The 22,321-nt window shown below is 39.4% G+C and overlaps 1 protein-coding gene across 4 annotated transcripts in view; it reads right to left on the bottom strand.

The window, feature by feature from the left end:
* INTU (inturned planar cell polarity protein) overlaps positions 1–22,321 on the bottom strand; it is a 127,787-nt gene that overhangs the window by 51,008 nt on the left and 54,458 nt on the right. For all 4 annotated transcript variants that reach the window (XM_077140080.1, XM_077140081.1, XM_077140079.1 and 1 more), the window contains exon 4: positions 3,644–3,847. In XM_077140080.1, the coding sequence (XP_076996195.1) occupies positions 3,644–3,847 (204 nt within the window). The remainder of the gene's footprint in view (positions 1–3,643; positions 3,848–22,321) is intronic.

A 22,321-nucleotide genomic window follows, 5' to 3' on the forward strand; every position in this document is an offset into this window, starting at 1 on the left:
AAGTTTGAAATGCAGATTAGTTAAGAAATAAAAATGAAAAATATAAGTATCTAAATAGAAAACCAATGTAAACAGTTGAAAAAAAGACAAAAGAAACTAATGGGAAGAAATGACAGATTTTTTTTACAAAGGAATGACAGACTGACAGTAGACTTCTTAAAAGGAATAATGGAAGACAGCATCTCATCTTCAAACAAATTAGAGAAAATAACTGTCCACCTAGATGGCACAACCAGCACCAAGTTCATGTCATCTCCTGCCTGGCCAACCAGGAAGGCTACACTCCTCACCTCCCTGCATCTGAAGAGACCACAGAACTGGTTCTGAACAGTGGAAAGGGGGCAGAAATGACATTCCTACTTTCAGGCTGGGCCCCCCAAAATGTCCCATGAGATATTGCATATTGCATGCTCTCTCTTTTCTCATCAGCTGGCTATGTGCAAAAGGTCTTACAGAGGGCTCTGACACCTTTGGGGATAATGGAACCACTAAATGAAAAACCTGAATCACAGAACCACACGCCCAGGTACATTTACACCAAAACAGAACTAAACTTCTGTGAGGTCAAGTGACTGAAATTCCAGGCTTGTTAAAGCAGTCTACCCTGATTAATCTATTCTTATTAATGCAATCTAGAATTACATACCCAATAAAGACCTCTTAAAGAAGAGGTGAAAAGGCATTATCAGATAACTAACAACTTAAATAATTTATCACCAAAAGACTTTCATTAAAAAGAGATACCTAAAGCATAGGCTTTAGGAAGAAGAAAACTGATCCTACAAAGTCTGAGACATAAGAAAAAATGGTGAGTAAAGAAAATGGTAAGTGTACATGTAAACTTAAATAAGATTTGTCTGTATAAAATATAATAGTATTACAATAATGGCAGTAATATAATTACACCTAATTTGTTAAATTAAAAAAAAAAAGATGGAACTAAAGTACTGATGACAGCAGCATGTAGATGATGCAGATGGAGAGAGGAAAATTCAAGATAAGGTATACTAAGGGCCTTGAATTATTCTGAGGAGGGGTTAGTATGGTGTCTAACTTCAGAATCTATTAAGGCAAATATCATGATAAAATTTCAAGGGTGATCACAAAAAACTGAAACGGAATATGTAGCAATAATAATAATGATATAATCAACCAAAAATTGGTAAGAAAAATATCATATAAAAAGGAGTTCAAGTAGAAATGATTTTTAAAATATGGTAAAGACAAATTCAAATATATCAATAATCGCTATAAATGGACTCAATGAGCTTTTCAGAAGATGAAGATGGCCAGAGTTATGAGTTTGATTGTATCCCCAAAAAGACATGTTCAAGCCTTAAAACCTGGTCTCAAGAGTCTAATCCTCTTTGGAAACACAATCTTTGAAGATGTTACTAGTTGAGATGAGGCCACAATGGATTAGGGTGGGTCCCTGATGGCTTTCTCATAAGTACAGAAAATTTGGAGACAGACAGAGTGGAATGTCCTATGGTTCCTCAAGTGAAGCCTCAGGAGCACAGGCACACCACACAAAGATTCTTCCCTACAGATTCCAGACTTCCAGCCTCCAGAACTGGAGACAACAAAATGTCTATTGCTTTAAGTCAAGAAGTCTGTGTGGTACTTTGTTACAGCAGCTCTAGCAAACTAAGACAGCCAGATCAGACAGATGCTGCATAGATGAGACATATCAAAACCATAAATACACAGAGTAGTTGAGAAAAATAAGGAAAAGAAACCCAAAAAATACAAATACTTATAAAAAGTATTTGGAAATACTAAGTATTTGGTTTTCTTTCCAGTGTAAATATCGATGGTTCCATTATCCCTGTATGAATTTATACATACGCTTATATAATAGAGGTCTACTAAAGATAAAATAAAAATAGACTTTAAGACAAAGAACATTCATAGAATAACAGGGTCATATTATTAAATAACTCTAAATTTAAATGCACCTAATAAAAGTATCACAAAACATAAAGCAAAAAATATCATTAGAACCAAGGAAAAATCTTCATCAGAGGGAAACTTCCATACCCATCTCAATTATAAATAGATAAAACAGATTAAGAAATCAGTAAAGATACAGAAAATTTGAACAAAACAATATGCCTAGAAATATCTATGTTGAAGGGCAACCTGATGTCATGGAAAGGGTGCAGAATTTGGAAAGCAAAGTATCTTGGGTTAGGTACAAATTCTGTCAGTTACTAGCTATTTTGGGGATTATATTTATCTTTACCAGGATTATTTTCTTGCAAGTAAAAAACTAATACAAAGCCAGGCACAAGAAAGACAGGTGTTCAATAAACAGTGAGAAATGAGTAAATGAAAAAAAGAATATGTACTTTCTGCAGTAATGAAAATGTTCTAAATTAGATCATGGGGTTTTATGCACAACTATGTGATGATACTGTGGGTCAGTGATTGTATACCTCAGATTGTTTATATGGTGTGTGAATATAGCTAAAAAAAACTGCATTAAAAAAAGAATATGTACTATTAATAGGCTATGAAAGAAAGTTAGTGTCATGTCACCTATCAGTATCAGTCAGGGTTCTCCAGAGAAACAGATATGACAGAAGATACACACACACACACACACACACACACACACACACACACACAGAAGGAGGGAGGGTGGGTAGAGCGAGAAAGCGAGATTAAGAGAGACTAAGAGAGTTATTACAGGAACTGGCTCACGCAACCATGGCAAGTGGTAAGTCTGAATTTTGCAGGGCAGGCTGCAGGATGCGAACTCAGTGGTAATGCTGAATGCCCCAGGAGAAGACATCTGGTTAGAGGAGAGACAGAAATTCTTCTTTCTGGCTGCTGAAGTCATCAGATTTCCCTCTGAGGCCTTCCTCCGACGGGAGAGACTTCTACCACGGCTGAGGCCATCTTCTCAGTTGACAGCAGATGCCATCAGCCAGAGATGCCATCGATCGACTAATGACTTAAGTCCATACAATAACCTCACAGTGACAATCAAGCCAGTCTTGCTAGACCAAACAAATGGACACCATACCCTGGCCAAAGTGACACATGAAATTAACCATAACATCACTCGACATTAAAAGATCACAGGAGGGGCATGCCTGCAGAAGGGTATAAAGCCATGGTCTGGGGGCGAAGAGAATATTCTAGAACATGACCCTCTGGCTGGCTATACAAGTGAATGTGTTTGTCAAAAACTCATCAAATTGTCCCCTGAAATTGCTGAGTTTTACTGGATATAAGTAATACCTCAATAAAGCTGACAAAAAAAAAAAAGGAGCTAACCAGACCTTATTTTGGAGTACATGATGACAGTGTTACAAAAGAAAGCAGCTTTAATCGAAAGCATGTATATAAAGAGATCATCGGTGACCTACTAAAAGTATTTTTGTAATTTAGAAAATACTGCATCAATTCCTTGCCCTTTTTCCTTTCCCTACTACTTAAAATAAGAGTTTCTAAAAATAGTATTTTAAAAACATCTGTATTATGAAATACATCTACAATGGAGTATAAAATACATGGACAATATTTTAAAGAATAATAATAAAACAATGTCATATCATATTTGTTTCTTCCTTAAATAAAAAGTGCTTATTATAGGTCCCTGCTTTTTTCTTAGCACTTTCGAGAACAAACTTACTTCTTCCTTTGATGTTTCCGAGTCGAGCTGAAATGTGAGGAACATAACAATATGAGGAGTGCTTAGGAGGTTCTGCTGGAAACCTTCGACCTCTTCTCCCCAAAGAAGTTTGACTAAATCACTTGTATTCGACTGTGCCTTTTTCTGTTTTGGTTGGGTTGTTTCCTTCTTCACAGCATGTGCATTTTCAAATGTCAGTTTCACCTTTAAAAATAAAAATGTATTAATTTTCAACAAGGAAAAATCAGCAGCAATTTTCACAAAATATGATCTGTTCATGCACATACACTCAGGTACGCATGGCATTTATAAATCATCCTGGAGTACAGGCTCCTGGACACAGGGATTGAGTTCTGTTTACACTTGCCACTCTAGCTCCTAGCTCATTGTCCGGCACATATTAATACAAATATTTATTAAGCAACAATATGTAATGCTCAGTACAAAACATTCATTTATTTAAACATAATCCTTGTAGCCTAAGTTGTTGACTATAAAAACAAAAAATTGCCACTGGAAAAAAAAAAACCAGAAATTACTGTGATCTGATAGTGTAAAGATAGTTTCACACCGCATTACGGATGTTCAGAGCGCTGACTCCTCTGAGGAAGGGGGAAGGAAGAGATTCAGGAGTAACTAGAGGACCCTCACACAACCACAGTCCTCTCTCCTTCCCAATGACATGATTTTCAAATATTCCCTCAGCCATTCTTTGTGCACTTTTACAACAAAGCGTAAGGATGGTAAAAAAGTGATCAACAAGTCTGAGCTTGGATCATCACCCTAAGAAGACTATACATCAGCTTTTCAAATTGGGTTCAATTTTATGGCCTGGTGTCATACAGGATTGGAAAAACAGACGTGGCTGTTTTCCAGTGGTTGAAAGGTAACTTTCACTTCTCAATTACCTTTCCTTGAAAAGGGAGAAGTGTCTACGTGCCAGCTGGTCAAATATAACTTGCTCATTTCAAAAAAGCACCAGTGTGTATCTTGACCAAAGGAAGTTTTCATTAAGTAAAGTTAATTTTGTATAGCAAGGACATCATCAAAAACAAACTTATATTAATGTTTAAAACTTTATCAGAACACAGATGAGTAGAATGGGACATTCTGACTGCAATAATCTATAGAGTTTTAAATTTAAAAATGAAGGTGTGATTTAACAAATTTGTGCTTGCTGAAGAATTTTAAAAACCTGGTTAATATTTATAAACAGATAACTTTTTTTTCTATGCAGTAACTCACATTTCGGGGGAAAGTGTTTAAAAATAATTTGTATTGTTGCATATAAAGAAACAGTAATAAACAGTCCCTACCTTTAATAATTTATTGAAAGAGGAACAATGTTCAAGGTCAACTTTAAATATATGATAAATACTAACACATCATAGTCTTTTTTAAAAAAATGAATCTTATATATATTCTCATTAAAAATGTTAAGCACATTTTATTAAAACCACCTATAACTCTATCAGCCCATCCAACTCCTATTAGTATTTTACAGTAAGATACATCTTTCTTGATGGTTTAAACCTTCTAAAAGAAAAAAATCCAGATATTCCTTTCTTGTTGCCAAGGAGTAATTGTTCATGGTTGTATTTAATTGTGTTTATCTGTAGCAGATGGTGGCATTTCAGAAGCTCCAAGATATCACTGTCTACCTTTTAAAACTCAGGTTTTAGTTTATAAAGAAATAGAAAAGAAAAGAGACATAGGGTCCAAGCTCGTCAATACACATATATTCAGAGTGAATATCAATTAGTTCAAGACCAGCGGTAACCAGTATCAAATTATATAACAGTTAAACTATAACAGGTAGAAGGGGAGAATTTTTCTGATTTACAGCATTCTGGAAACTTTTATTCCATTGGTCTATTCTCAGGCCTGATCATCATGTTTCTTTATAATGCATTCAAAATAATTTCAAATGGAAAAGATCAACTTTGATTTAGTTTTTAACGTGTTTTCTATAAACCTGATATCAAAAATGAGTCAAAAAAGGTTGAGTAGAAAATTAGTCTATTTGGGGGGATACAACCATATTAAACAAACTAAATAAAAGTATATAAAAGCAGAAAGCTTTTATAAGAACATTCAGGAATTGGCATCTGATGAAAATTAATGTAAGCTTAAGGCAAAGAAGAGTTGAAATGAGACTATTTCAGAAATGATCATCTTAGAAGGGGGCGAAACAGGACATCTGGTGTGAGGTTTGACCCAAACAAGCCACATTAGGCATCGTGTGGCCTGAAAGACTATGTCTGAGACCGGCATCGGTTCCAGTGGGGATGGTTCAATATATTTTAATTATAAATTTAAATAGGAAAATAAGCATAAACATAAGAACTGCATGGCCTGGGGACCAGGGCCATCTTTCATCTGGAAGCTAGGATATGGAAGTGTCCAAGAAAACATAGGGGTGGTGCTCCTGGCAAATGTGGGAAATCTGTAGAACTTGGGGAAATCCTGAGTACAGACCTTGTGACAGGATAGAATGGAGATTTTAAGTTTGCCCCTGGCCCTGGGCTCTGATGGGGAACTCGGGGTGCGAGGGGAGGGAGAGACATGTGATGAGAGGGCGCATGTGACCCAGACATCCTGGGTCGGATGGAGTGTCAGTGGGCTGGGCGCAGCCATGGGAGAGGAGGGTCCCCAGAGAAAGAAAAGTTCTCGGCACAGGGAAAGCATCTTTTCCAGATGGGATTCTTGTGGATGTAGAGGTGTTTCAGTTTGAAAGCTGCTCGGAATGTGAAATACCAGAAACAGAATGGCTTTTAAAAGGGGGAATTTACTAAGTTGCAAGTTCACTGTTCTAAGGCTATGAAAATGTCCAGTCTAAGGCATCCATGGAAAGATACCCTAGTTCAAGACAGCTAATGACATTCAGGGTTTCTCTCCCAACTGGAAGGACGTATGGTAAACATGGCTGTGTCTGCAAGCTTTCTCTTCAGGCTTCTTGTTTCATGAAGCAACCCTGGGGGCATTTTCCTTCTTCTCCAAAGGTCTCTGGCTTCCTGGGCTCTGAAGCTTTTTCCAAAATGGTTTCCTCTTAAAGGGTTCCAGTAAGCAAACCCCATTTTGAATGCATGGAGACACATCTCCATGGGAACCATCAAATTAAAAGTTACCACCCATAATTGTGGGGTTATATCTCCATGGTAACAATCAGAAGCTCCCACCCAGCAACACTGAATGAGGATTAAAGGACATGGCTTTTCTGGGGTCCACAACAGATTCAAATCAGTCAAGAGGTCAAAAAAGAGGATGGGACTCACCAAAAAAGGACAAAAGAGAAATGAATTGATAGGCTTAAAAATAAAAATTCACTAATTTTATGTAGCAACAACAACCTAAAATTTAAGACTGGTTTGCTATGCTTAGTGAAAAACGACATATTTGAAAACTAACTTTAATGTTGTACTTGGTAAACAAGTGTTTCCTTTCTGTGGTTACAAAGACCTTTCCCCCTCACCATTATAAAAAAACAAACAAAACACACACAGTAGAACCATCCATTAAAATTCTTCGAGGAACTATCTTATCTACCATTCTTCTGATTTTTAAGTGAAGTTGGTTCCACAAAGCAAAGATGATTACATTTTACAAGACATTTTGTAAAGGGTACAAGTTATGTAACTACAAATGTCAGGCAACCTGCTTGCCTTGACAAAATGATAACGGATGAATGAGATGATCAAATTAAGAGTTAAATCTCTTTTGAAGGAGGCTGAAAAACATAAATATTAAGGACATTGTGCATTTTGTAGGGAAAAACACTTTATTAAGAAACATCTAATACAAGATAAGTTTACATGAGGCTTCTTATAAAAGGTTTTCTGTTGTCCCTCCACAGGCCTGTGACCAGCTTCATCAGTGCTGCTTTACCCAACGGCTGATGTTCATTTTACTGTGAGGCTGGAAATGACCTTACTCCCATGGTCCGTCCCTTCAGTAACCCTCTGGCAACTCTCACCCCATCACCAGTGCAAAGTCCCAAGCTCATTTATGCACCCAACCTTCCCAGCCTGCACACTCCAGCTCCAGCCCAGCAGGATCAGCGCCTCTTTCCTAGGGCACGCCCATGCCAATGCTAGTGCAGGGGAAGAGGAAATCGCAAAGCCACCGGAGTCAGGGTCAGGGTCAATCCATTTTCTCGGAGCCGTGCTGGACTTCCAAGACAACACCACAGGTCCCCACAACAGCTAGTTCAAACTCACACCGCCCTCCTTAAACTCGGCTCCCCTCCCCAGCGCTCAACAGAGAACATGCCTTTTACATCACTCAGGGAACAAGGGCACTTCAGGAGTAAAGTCGCTCAACTCCCACCTCCCTCCGAGTGTCTGCTGATTGTGTCACGCGCCTGTCTCTTCCTTCTTCCCCCCCAGTTGAGACCACGCGCCTCCCCTTAGGTCCAAGGACACGCCTCTTCACTTCCAAAATCTCGCTTCTTCAATTATTCCTTCTAACTATTTGTTTCAACCCATTCCACTTTATAAGCAGTATCTCCTCAGGCTCTACCTACTAAACAAGCAAGCAGCCAGCACACAAACCCTCTCCTGACCCATAGCTCCCATCCTCTTCACAAATGAGACCTGGAGAGGCTGTTAGGATCTGAAGTGGCTCCAGGAACTCACCAGTCTTCACCCCTGCCTTAGAGTCTGCACTGCCTCTCTCACATCTGTTCTGCTCTCTGTACGTCTGATCTGTTCTCCTTTACACAACAACTGGTGAGTCCTGTCAACAGGCCCTAGCCAAAATTCCAAGAGTTGAGTCTAGCTGGCTCAGCAAAATAGCAAAAGTTCTCTATAACTTGGGGGATCTCATCAAGTGACACAAGACAAAATGTGGACGTATATTGGGCTCCTCTCTCTCCGGCAGGAAGCAGTGTCTCCTTCACTCTCAGTGTATCTTAAATCTACTCCGCCCCTTTTCTTCTATCCCCACAGCCCCCGCCTCTGCTCAGGCCCTGACTGCCTCTCTTCTGGATGACACACAGTGTCGCTGACCATCTGGGGTCCCGACCTCCAGCCCTGTGGCTCCCCAGCCTCTCATCCTCAGTGACGAGGGTCTCCTGTTTGGTGACAAGAAGCTTTCAGATCTTTTTCATATTGGGTTCAAAATGTTGCAGTAAGATATTTTCAAATTTAACTGTTAAAAAGTCCCCTATGGAATTCTTTTTTAAAACAGCATTCCTCTTCTCTACTGCTGTTTCATAAATTCCTCCTGGGGCAGGTCCGCCTCACTCAGTTCTAGCCCAGCAAGCTCCACAGGTCGTGTGTGAAACGGAAGGTTCATGCTTTGGGGTCCATTTGAGTCTCGGTTCTTTATTAACTTTGCAACCCTGGACAAATCAATCAATCAATCTCTCTTTGATAATTTTTCTCAAATAAAATATGCAAATAATGATCAGAATTTTATGGATCGTTATAGATTGTGAGAAGTAAATGAAATTATTAAGTGATATAAGCAAAACACCCAACCTGTGGCCTGGCACATAGGAAAACTAGTTCCCTCCGCAAGTCTTCTCTTGCCCTCCCGAACCTCACTAAACTTGTTTACACACCCTCTGGGGAACTGGCTGGTGAGTGAAAAGTTCACAGTTTCCCCCTACTTTCAACACCACCATTGTAAGAAAATGTGGTTTACTAATTAAAAGTGGTTTCTGGTTAAGGAAGTTTTTAATCTTTTAAATCGTTACTGAAGATGCACTACCTTCAAACTCATAGAATCGCAAAGTAGAGAGCAGGTTAGCAGGGACTGAGGAGACAGGAGAAGGGTGTTAATGCTTTGTGGGGACTGAGTCTCTGTTTCGGATGATGAAAAAGTTTGGGCGGTGCATGCTGGTGATGGTAGCACAGAACTGTGAACATGATGTCCACTGACTGCATATTGGAAAGTGGTTAACATGGGAAATTATGTATTTCTATAGTACACATATTATAATATGTTGTAATTTATGTATAATATAATGTTATATATATGTTATAGCAATAAAAAAAATACGCATTGCCCTAAAGGATGGTTGTTTTTGAGTAAGACACAGATATGAATCTAATTCTGCTAGTAAAACAAACAAACAAAACCAACCAAACAAAAGCATGCATACTTTTTTGTTTGTTTGTTTGTCTTTGTTTTTTGGCATGGGCAGGCTCCAGGAATCGAACCCGGGTCTCTGACTTGGCAGGTGAGAATTCTTGCCACTGAACCACTATTGCACTGCCCTATGTATTAATTTTATAAGGAAAAAATTAATTTCTTAATTAATAGAAATATTTATAAATAATACATATCTTATGAAGGAATTCAATTATAAAGTTATGTATAGTTAAAAGCCTCTTGCAACTATATCAGAAAAGCAAAGCTGTACTGGAGACCAACAGTCACAATATAAGTGCAACTCACAACAGCAAATTTTTCTTCCACCTTTGGAACAAACTGCTGTTTTTTCATTTTGGCACCAGGAGTAAGTATTGACATTTAAAAGTCAGAATGGACGAAAAAAAGTATGAATTTTTAAACTCAGAACCACATTTAATGCAGCAAGATGCTCCCGCGTAAGAGGCAAACTGGGTGAACAGCAAAAACATGAAATAGCATTCTATTTCATGCTCAACAAGGGCATAGAGGGTGAAATTGGTCCAAAATATTTAAATCACCATTTTTACTCTTCTTTTTTCTGCCAAGTATGCATAGCTAAATGTGTAAATTTTACTTAAATTTAAGTATAATGCGACTCCATGTGAAAGAGATGTGGTTAAACTCTGACAATACTGACAATATAAGTGCAACTGATGCAGGCAAAGGAGAGCTCTCACTCAGTCCTGAGGCTCGACCAGTTTACAGTGGGAAGTGGTTTCAGTTGTTAAAATATCACAATTGTTCATTACTGATGGGTAAAAAGCCACTGTCTGAGCCCCATAAGGTACCACGGCCCATCTTAGAACCACCCCATGTGCAGTGACTAAAGGGATAACAGCACACCCTCCTCCAGCACAACTGGCATCCAGTTGTAGTGGTTGTTAAGCTTTCAAAAACCACGCCATCTCCATCACCACATGTATTAGTTTGCAAGCTGCCAGAATGCAATATACCAGAACTGAAACAGCTCCTACAAAGGAGAATTTAATAAGTTACAACTTCACAGTTCTACGTCTATAAAAAGGTTCAAACTAAGGCATTCAGGGAAAGATACCTTAATTCAAGGAAGGCTGATGGGACAGAAACACCTCTGTCACCTGGGTAATCCCGTGGCTGGCATATGATGGTGCCTTGTTCCTGGGCTCTGTGCTTTCAGCCTCTGTTCCCGTGAGGGTCCCTCATTTTGCTTCTCTGGGGCTGGATTTCATCTCTTGGCTTCCCTTGGCTCTCTCCAGGTCATGGCTTGCTGAATATCTCCTGATGCTATCTGCTGGGCTCCAGGCATCTGTATCAGCTCTCTCTCTCTGTTGCCTCTGTAGTTTCTGTAGGCTTTCTCTCTGCTGGCTCTGAGGTCTCTGTCATTTCTCACTCTCTCCAAAATGTTTCCTCTTTTAAAGGATTCTACCTGGAATGGGTTTTGTGTGCAGAATTTCAGATGTCCTGTCCTCTAGATCACTAATCCTTTCTTCTGCCTTTTCAAATATGTTGTACCTCTCCATAGTGTTCTTCATCTCTTATATTGTGCCTTTCATTCCCATGATTTCTGCCATTTGTTTTTTCAAGCTTTTGAGTTCTTCCCTATAGTTGTACAATGTCTTCTTTAGGTCCTTCATCTTTTTTGCCATATCTTCCTTCAACTCACTGATTTGATTTAGAAGATTGGTTTGAGTTTCTTTAATTAGCTGTTTCAACTCCTCTATTTCGTTTGAAGTGTTAGTGTGTTATTTTCACAGGGCCATTGCTTCAATTTTCCTAGTATGACTCCTAATTTTTTGCTGGTATCTAGGCAATTGATTTCCTTGATTAGTTTATTCTGGAGGTCATTTTCTCGCTTTTACCTAGTGTTTCCTGTTGGTTGGTTTTGTTCTCTGTCTGTTCTTTGGTGATCACTTCAATTTACTCTAGACCTCTAGCACAGTTTCTGTTTAACTGATCAGAATTTTTCAGCTCTTGTTTATCTAGTTTGTGCCCTGTATATATGGGACTTTTATTTGAGGAGGGCCTCCCCAGAGATGATCAACCCCAATCAGCTTTTCCCAAGACAGGCCCCTGTCTCAGAAGGAGGGTGTAATGAGTATCAAGCTTCCCTGAGAATGAGACCCAGTAGGATATCTGACTTTCCTGTGGCACTTCCACTCTGTGCTTTTCCTGTCCTGCCCAGTAGGTGGTGCTCATCAGCCCATAGCTCCCCACTGGTATAGAATGTGCAGTGCCTTTAATTCTCAGCAGACCCTGTCCCTGCCAGGTGTGTGTATGAGACAGAGGCTGATGTAGAAGGTGGGCTTAAGCTGTTTCTGTTTTTCAGCCCCTGGGGTCTGAAATCTTTGAATGAGAGCTGCCACTTGTGCTAGAACCTGCCACCTTACCTCCTTTTCTTGGGGGAAAATATGCCCTTTAGGGAATTATCTCTTTCACCTAACTAGTTACTTTGTCTCTCAGCTCATACCTTAACTATGCTTTTGCCTGGGTTAGTGCTGACAAGTGAAAATGTCTGAGGATTTAATAGGGTGCTAAAAAAGTTAAAAAGAAAAATAATCTGTTTTCAGAGATGGTTCCCAGTCTCCAAGGTTAGCCAATCAAGAGCCAGAGCTGGTACCTGGCTCTTTGTGCCCCTTCTTGGGGCACAGTCCTTTTCCAATATTCTGGGTGACTGTAAAAGCCTGTTTTTGTTTTTATTTTTTCATCATGTTTTTATTTTTTTTCATCTCCTCTGTGCCAGGAGAGACCTCAGCGTTCCTTTTGTGCTTGCTCTGGGATTATCTGGGCTTGGAGCATTTATTTAGCAGTCCAAATTTGTTAATTAAGCCCATAAATGAAGCTTGCGAGAGCTCTCTTTCCCTTGCTCCTAGAAGAGTCTGCTTCTTTTTCCCACAGGGAAGTGTCTCCTACACAGCCTGCCATGATGGGGGTGGGGGTGGGGGGGGGAACACCAGCCCCTACTTTGGGAGACCTACAGTTCTGTGCTACGATCTTGGCCCTTTCACCAACTGCAGACTGCTGTATGATGTGTATCTGCTCAGGGAAGTTCTCTAAACAGCTGTTCCAAATCGATCCTGGCTATTTACTAGGAGCCCTAGAGAACTAACTAGATTCCACACCTTCCTACACTGCCATCTTACCTCTATGTGCAACTTAAGTCCCTTCAATGATTACACTAGAGAACCAGTGTCCTCATATGTGGTAGTTAGATTTAGTTGTCAACTTGTTCCGTGAAGGTGCCCAGATCTATTGCTGTGGACTTGAGCCAATGGTGTGTGAATCTCATCTGTTGCTGATTACATCTGCAGTCGGCTAGGAGGCGTGCCTGCTGCAATGAATGATGTTTGATTTAATTGGCTGGTGCTTAAATGAGAGAGCTCAATGTAGCACAGCCCAAGCAGCTCAGCATACCTCATCTCAGCACTCACAGCTCAGCCCAGGCTTTTGGAGATGCAGAAAGGAATCACCCCAAGGAAAGGTGTTGGAACCCAGAGGCCTGGAGAGAAGGCCAGCAGAGATCACCCTGCACCTTCCCACGTAAGAAAGAACCTCAGTTGAAAGTTAGCTGCCTTTCCTCTGAAGAACTAATGAAATAAATCCCCTTTTATTAAGAGCCAATCCGTCTCTGGTGTGTTGCATTCTGGCAGCTAGCAAACTAGAACATCCTACCATATGGAATGTCTTTGTTCTAAAATCATATTCATACTATCACCCTGCACTCCTATTCCTTGAAGTGGCGCTATCCTTCAAAACTGTCCACCACTGGAGAATCTTTTCGTGTTCATGAATTCCAATAAATCTATGTCTCCTTCTGTGCCTGGCATGTCTTTTTTTTTGGTCTCGAGGCAGCACCAGCCCTTGTTTTGCATGAACTCGGTCTGGGCCCCAAAAGCATCTTGTTTCATTTCTACATATTTCTGAATTTTCCAGGTCTCTGGCAATTATTTATTTCCAGCTTCATTCCACTATGATCCCCGCAAAGAACCATGAGACCCGCAAAGAACACATATCCTGCTGTTTTGGATTGCAATGTTTCATATGTGTCTGTTAGGTCTAGTTACTTTATGATACATTTAGACGATGATCGCCTGTTTGGATGTTCTATCTATTAAAGAGAATGGTGCGCTGGGTCTCCCGCTATTATTGTAGAGATGTCTACTACCCCCTTCTGTTTTGCCAGTGTTTGGCTCATGTATTTGGGTATCTTTCTAGATGTATAGATACTTATGATTGGATATTTATGACTGTCATTTCTTCTTGGTGAATTGCCTCTTTTATTAATACATAATGTCCTTTTTCTCATAACATTGTTGCAACTATTTTGTCTGATAGTGATATAGCTACCTCACTGTTTTGTTGCTTACTGTTTTTATGGAATATCTTTTTTTAGCCTTTCACTGCCAACCTATTTGTATCTTTGAGTCTAAAATGAGTCTTCTGAAAACAGCATATAGATGGATCAAAGTTTTTAAACCCATACTGCCAATCTGCGTCATTCGATCCGGGAATTTAATCCATTAACATTCAATGTTATTACTGTAAAGGCAGTCCTTACTTCCACCATCTTATCCTTTGATTATTTTTTTCTCTTTTTATCCTTTTAGTTACCCTTATTGATAATCTTCATTTCTATACTCTCCTGTAACCCTCTCTCCTGTTTTCTTTTTAGCCAGCAGAACTCCCTTTCATATTTATTGTAGGGCAGGACTCTTGTTAACAAACACTTTCAACTTCTTTTCATCTGTGAATAGTTTAACCTCTTCCTGATTTTGAAGGACGGCTTTGGTGGATAAAGACTTCTTGGATGGAAAACATTCTCTTTCAGTATGTTACATATATTGTATCACTGCCTTCTCACCTCAATGGTTTCTGATAATAAATCAGCACTTAATTTTATTCGGCTTTCCTTGTATGTGGTGAACATCTTTTACTTTTGCTGCTTTCAGAATTTTCTGTCTTTGGCATTTGATAGTCTGATTATTATGTGTCTTGGAGCAAGTCTATTTGGATTTATGCTGTTTAAAGTACACTGAGCTTCCTGGATTTGAATATTTATGTCTTTTATAAGGGTTGGGAAATTTTTGGTCATTATTTCCTCTAATATTCTTTCTGACTCTTCTCCCTTCTCTTCCCCTTCTGGTACAGCTTTGATGTGTATGTTCATGTGCATCATGTTATCAGTAACTTTTGATACCCTGCACAAATTTTTCTATTATTTTTTCTAATTGTTCTTTTGTCTGTTCGAATTTGGATGCTCTGTATTCTAGCTTGTTGATCTTTTCTTCTGCCTCTTCATATCTTTTGTGTGTCTCTAGTATATTTTTAATTTCAAATATAGTGTCTTTCGTTTCCACAGATGTTTTTTGTAAGCTTTCATATTCTTCCTTATATTCACCCAGTGTATTCTTTTTCAATGCAATTTTATTGAAATATATTATATATTCACATACCAGATAATCATCCAAATTGTACAATCAGTGGTTCACAGTATCATCATATAGTTGTGCATTCATCATTACAACTGATTTTTGAATATTTTGACTACTCCAAAAAATAAAAATTAAAAGTAAAAAAGATCACCCAAAACAGCTCATACCCCCATCCCTCCCTATTACTTATTTTTCTTACTCATCTGTCCATACACTAAAGGGAGTGTCAGTCACAAAACAATTGTGAAGTTTTTCACAATCACATGGTCACACTTTAAAAGCTGCATAGTTATTCAATCACCTTCAAGAATCAAGGCTCTTGGATTACAGTTGAACAGTTTCAGGTATTTTCCTTCTAGCCACTCCAACACATCAAAAACTGAAAAGGGATATCCATATACTGCACAACAATAACCTCCAAAATGACCTCTCAACTCCATTTGAAACCTCTCAGCAACTGAAACTTTCATTTCATTTTATTTCTATTCCCCTTTTTGGTTAAGAAGCCTTTCTCACTCCCATGATGCTAGGGCTAGGTTCATCCCTGCGAGTCATGTCCCACGTTACCAGAGAGATTTACACCCTTGGAATCACGTCCTATACAGGGGGGACCCAGTGTATTCTTAAGATCTTTATCTCTTTATCCATCTTCTTAAATTCACATAGGTTTATTTAAACATTTTTGATGAGTTTCAAATTGTGTATGTCCTCCGACTTTTTAATTTATTCATTTCACTGGGCCATATATTCCCAAATTTTAGTATGCTTTGTGTTTTTTTGCTGATATCTTCTCATCTGATTATGCTGATGGGTTTATTCTCAGAGTCAGTTTCTCCTTTGTCTAGGATTTTGTAGTTGATTGGGTTTATATTAACACTCTTCTTTGACAATCAGATCGTCAATATTTCCCAGCCTAAGCAGTGCTGGGTATCCATGCAGAGGGCATAGAACAGATCCAATTGGCTGTGGGAGGTCCGGAAAGAATCCAGAAAGCACCTTCCTATTATTTTCCTTTTCATGTCATCAGGCTGCACTCTCTGGCCTCCCCAGCAGATGGCTCTCTTTAGCTACCGGTTCCCCTCAGCCCTAAGAAGGTAGGATGCTATGGTTCTCTGCCAGTTCCACCTTTCACGTGGTCAAAACAGTGGCTCCTGGCAGCATGTAAACTGGATGAGCTGAAACTATGTGAATTCCATGTTCTAACCTCACTGGCCAGTATCTGGCTCGGTGTTGGGCTACGCTCCCTCTTACTCGCAGCAGAGGACTCCCATGGCTGTCCAGTCCATATTCACCCCCCAGGGGAGGATGAGGTCCCCCGCCATTGCTTCCCTCAATGGTGAAGATGGGTGTCAGGATGGAATTACTCAGTCTCTGACCAAGGTTTCTCAGTCTCTTTGTCCTGCCTTCACCGTATGTCATACTGACTTCTCCTGGTCTCTGGATTCCTGAAACACTTGATTCAGAATTTCTGCCTGGCAACTTGTTAGAGGGAGAAAAGTGGGTTCTGCTATTCTCTCCCTAATCTGCCATTTTGGAAGTTCCTCCTGGGGGCCCTTCTGTATGCAGTATTCCACAGTGGCTGCGCTGTGTCCTGGATCTCCATGGTCTTGTATCCTTGTGTCTGGATGTGCTTGGACTTCTAACTCACTGTTGTGAGAGGCTTCAGAGTCTGTGTGGTAATTCCCATGCTGCATGGTCCTGGTGTAGGGCCAATGCTTCCCACGTGATATTTTTCTTTCTTCGATTCAGCGTTTGTGTATAAGCAAATGGTGGTTATTCTTTATTTGCTGAATCCCTGGGGAGGTTTTTTCAGGGGATCACCATGTTGATGGCATCACTTCTGTAGTTGCATTTACACTCCCCATTGCCTCTAGCTGCTTTGTCCTGGAGGACAAATTCTGGATATAGGGTTACCCAAGAGAGTACTTTCCAAAGTCTGTATTTCCAGACAAAACAAGGCCAGGGGCCCACAAAGGGGGCACAGATCAGCTCCAAAGAGCCCTGAGTAGAAAGAAAAGACACCAGAAGCCTTTTAGATGAGTCCCCAAAGCTACACCTTCCTGGCCTTCCCGGCAGATGGCATGCGAGCAAACTGGGGCTGTGCATTTGGTCTCCGCCACCTCTGCCCATCAAGGGTAGGGTGGGAAGAATGGCCACATCCTCCCTCCCTGGGGTGTGCTGAAGCAGCAGCTCAGAGCTGGGACCCAGTGATCCAGATTCACCCATTGTTCTAGTTTGCTAGCTGCCAGAATGCAACACACCAGAGACGGATTGGCTTTTAATAAAAGGGGATTTATTTTCTTAGTTCTTCAGAGGAAAGGCAGCTAACTTTCATCTGAGGTTCTTTCTTACGTGGGAAGGCACAGGATGGTCTCTGATGGCCTTCTCTCCAGGCCCCTGGGTTCCAACAACTCTCCCTGGGGTGACTTCTTTCTGCATCTCCAAAGGCCTGGACTGAGCTGCGAGTGCTGAGATGAGGTATGGTGAGCTGCTTGGGCTGTGCTACACTGAGCTCTCTCATTTCAGCACCAGCCAATTAAGTCAAATGTCCTTCACTGCAACAGGCACGCCTCCTAGCCGACTGCAGATGTAAATCAGCAACAGATGAGGTTCACGTACCATTGGCTCATGTCCATAGCAGCAGAACTAGGCACCTTCACCTGGCCAAGCTGACAACTGAATATAACTACCACACCCATCAAAAGCCATGATTGGTATTTGGCTGTCTGCCACCCCCCATTCTTCGGGAAGAGGACTTCCCTGTCCCTTTGCATCCACAGCAGTCAGCCAGGGACTCACCTTGAGAATGAGAGAGGGGCACCAGCAGCTGCTCACATTTCTTTACTTGTTTCTCAAGCTCTTTCGCTTCCTCTTCTCTGGATGCTGTAGGTGCTGCCTTGGCTTCCAGGCTCCAGAACGGCTGCTTCAGCGGAATTTCCTTCCCACTGGTTGTTCGGAGGAGACTGAGTCCTGGAACTCCCTCCTCCACCATTTTCACCAGAAGTTCCTCCCCCTATGTTTTCTTGTAAGAGTTTTATAGTATTATCTACTATATTCAGGTTGTTGGTCCATTTTGAGTTAATGTTTATATATTATGAGAGGTATGAGTCCATACTCATTCTTTTGCACGTGGATTTCCAGTTGCCCCAGCACCATTTGCTGAAGAGGCCATTCTTCCCCATTTTACCTTTTTTTTTTTTTTTTTTTTTTGCACGGGCAGGCACTGGGAATCGAACCCGGGTCTCCAGCATGGCAGGTGAGAATGCTGCCTGCTGAGCCATCGGCCTGTCTTGTTCTTCCCCCTTTTAATGGACTTAACAAACATGTCAAAAATCAACTCTCCATAGATGGTTGGATTTATTTCTGGACTCTCAATCTTATTCCATTGGTCTATCCATCCTTATGCCTGTACTGCAGTTTTAATTACTGTAGTTTTGTGGTAACTTGTGAAGTCAGGAAGTCTGAGTCTTCCAGTTTAGTTCTTTTTCAAGACTGTTTTGGCTATTTGGGGCCCCTTGCAATTTCATATGAATATGAGGATCAGCTTTTCCGTTTCTCCAAAAAAGGCTGCTGGAATTTTGATCGAGATTGCAATTAATTTGCAGCTCACTTTAGACAGTATTGACATCTTAATATTAAGTCCTCTAATACATTTCCATTTGTTTAGGTCTTCTTTATTTTATCAATGTTCTGTAGTTTGCAGTGCACAAGTCTTTCACCTCCTTGGTTATATTTATTCTTAGATATTTTATTCTTTTAGATGCTATGGTAAATGGAACTGTTTCCTTGATTTTTTCAGGGTGTTCATTACTGATGTATATATAGAAGCTCAAATGCTGTTTATCTTGTATCCTGCAACTTTGCTGAATTAATTTTAGTTCTGGTAGTGTTCTTGTGGATTCTTTGGACTTTTCTGTATATGGGATCATGTCATCTGCAAATATGTATAATTTGACTTTTTCCTTTAAAATTTAGATGTCCTTTATTTCTTTCTCTTGCCCAGTTACTCTGTCTATTGCAGTACAATGTTGAACAGCAGTGGTGAAGGTCAGTATCCTCGTCTTGTTCCTAGATGTTAGGGGGAAAGCTTTCGGTTTTTCACCATCGAGTATGATATTTGCTGTGAGTTTTTCACAAATACCCTTTATCCAGTTGAGAAAGCTCCCTTCTATTCCTAATTTTCAGAGTGTTGTTGTTAATTCTCTCTATTGTGATACTACTCTCCACTGGGTTAGTTTACTCTTCTAGTTTCTTTAGATGTGGACATAAATTATTAATTTGTGATCTTTCTTCTTTTTTATTATGTACAGCTGTAAGTTTCCCTCTGAGTCTACCTTCCTTCATTGTATCCCAACAGTTGCACTATGTTGTGTTACCATTTTCATTCTTCTCAAGGTATATCCTAATATTCCTTATAGTTTTTTCTTTGACCTACTGGTTGTTGTTTAATTTCCACATATTTGTACTACCCAGTTTTGCCTCTGTTATTGATTTCTAGGTTCATTCCATTGTGGACTGTGAACACACTCTGTATGACTTCAGTATTTTTAAATTTATTATGATTTTTTAAATTTATGGCCTAATGTGGTTTATTCTGGAAAATGTTTCAAAGGCACTTGAGAAGAACAAGTATTCTGGTTGGGTAGAGTGTCCACTAGGTCTAATTGGTTAACACTCTTCTTCAAGTCCTCTAGTTACTTAATGATCTTCTATTTAGATGTTCTATAAATTATTGAAAGTGATATATTGAAGTCTCCAACTATTAATGAAGAACTGTCTATTTTTCCTTTCAATTCTGTCAATTTTTGCTTCACACAATTTGGGGCTCTTTTGTGAAATTCACATACATTTACAAATTATAATATTTTCTTACTGCATTAAACCTTTTATCAATATACAATATCCTATATATTGGGTCTCAAACTTTTCTGATTTAAAGTCTATTTTGTCTGACAATAATATAATCACTCCTTCTTTCTTTTGATTATGGTTTGCACAAAATATCTTCTTCTACCTGTGGTAGTCTGGAGGCTGTATGTACCCCCAAAAGGATTATGTTTCTTAATCCAGCCCTGAAAGTGCAGACTTACTGTAGGTGAGAACTTTGATTAGGTTATTTTGATTGAGATGTGATCCACCTCATTCAAGGTAGGACTTATCCTCTTACGGGAGTCCTTTTTTAGAGGAAAAAGGACACAAAATAAACCCAGGTATCTTTAGAGAAAAGCCCCAGAGAAGTCAAAAGAGGACACACCTACAGCAGGTGAGAGAGGAAGACAGAAGCCAGAAGCTGGTAGGAACAAAATCTGGGAGAGAAGGACCAGGAGACAAGACATGTGCCTTGGTGTCTGACAGACGACCCCAAGCTTGCTAGTAATCGATCTTCAGAGAAGGTACTGTCCTGTTGATACCTTAATTTGGACACTGTCATGGCCTCAGAATTGCAAACTTGTAGGCTAATAAATCTCTATGTTAAAACCCAGTCCATTTCTGGTATACTGCATTTTGTCAGCTTTACCAAACCCAAACACCACCCTTTTACTTTCAACTTCTTTTTGTCTTTGTACCTCAAGCAAGTTTTTCATAGACAGCATTTACTTTCCTCATCCAAACTTACACTGTCTGCGTTTTAGTAGGGGAGTTAAATTCATTGGCATACACGATAATAACAGAGAAGGAAAGATTTACTTCTGCCACTTAGCCATTTGTTTTCTATACATTTTCCATGTGTTTTGTTCAATTACTCCATATCTGCTTTTTTTCCTGTTGTATTTAGGTGCTTTTATGTATTGTACTACTTTGATTACCTTCTTTCCTTTTCTCTCTGTATATTTCAGTTATATTTTTAGGGGTTACATTTGCAATTACCATTAACATCTTAAATTAATTACAAGCTAGTTCAACTAGTACCAAGCTAGTTTCGTTAGCATACAAACTCTCCACTCCTTTTTATCTCTGTCCCTCCCCCTTTATATTGTTATTGTCTTATATTACATCTTTATACACTCTATGCCCATTAATATGGGTTTTAAATAGTTTTTTGTACACATTTGCCTGTTAAGTCATATGGGTATGTAAAGCAGATTTAAACCAAAAGTTCAATACTACAAGATTTTATATTGACTTACTTACCTTTACTGGTATTCTTTGAGTTACTGTCTACTGCTCTTTTATTTCCATCTAAAGGACTCCCTTTAGCATTCCTGGAGGGGTACGTTTTCTGGTAATGAACCCTTTCAGCTTTTATTTAACTATAAATACCTTAATTTCACCTTACCTTTTGAAGGATAACTTTGCTGGATACAAAATTCTTGTCATTTATTTTCTTTAAGGAGTTTAAGTATGTCATCCCACTATATTCTGGTTTCTAACATTGCTGGTGAGAAATCTGCTGTTAAACTTATTGCAAAGCCCACGTATGTGACAGGCAGATTTCTTCTTGCCGCATTCAAAATCTTGTCTCTGAATTTTGACAATTTTGTTATACGGTATATATAATATGTCTTAGAGCCTATCCTGCTTCAAGTTCATTGAGCTTCCAGAATGTGTATATTCATGTCTTTCATCAGATTTGGGAAGTTTAGGTCATTATTTCTTCAAATACTTTTTCTGCTTTTTCCCTTTTTTGTCCTTCCGAGACTACAATGATGCTCATATAGGCGCCCCTTTTTGGTGTCCCACAGGACCCTTAGCCTCTGTTCATTTTTCTTATTTTTCCATCCTGATCCTCACACTGGATAATTTCAATTGTCTTATTTTCAAGTTTGCTGATCCTTTCTCCTTTCTGTTCAAGTCTGCTCTTGAATCCATCTAGCGAGTTTTTCATTTCAATTACTGTACTTTGCAGCCCTCAAATTTTAGTGTGTGGTTCTTTAAAAAATAATTTCTAGTTATTTTGTTCAAAAGACATTTTCCTAATTTTATTCCTTTGTGTACGGACTCCTTTAGTGCATTGATCATATTTAAGACAGTTGATTTAAAGTCTCTAACAGTTCCAACATATGAGCTTTCTCAGGGATGGTCTCAGGCAAATTCTGTTTTTTTCATGAATGGGCTGTACTTTCCTGTTTGTGTGCTTTGTAATATTTTATTGAGAACTAGATATGCTGAGTACAAGAATCGTTATAATTCT

Source organism: Tamandua tetradactyla, chromosome 22 (genome assembly GCF_023851605.1).
Source record: "Tamandua tetradactyla isolate mTamTet1 chromosome 22, mTamTet1.pri, whole genome shotgun sequence".
Classification (NCBI taxonomy): Eukaryota; Metazoa; Chordata; class Mammalia; order Pilosa; family Myrmecophagidae; genus Tamandua; species Tamandua tetradactyla.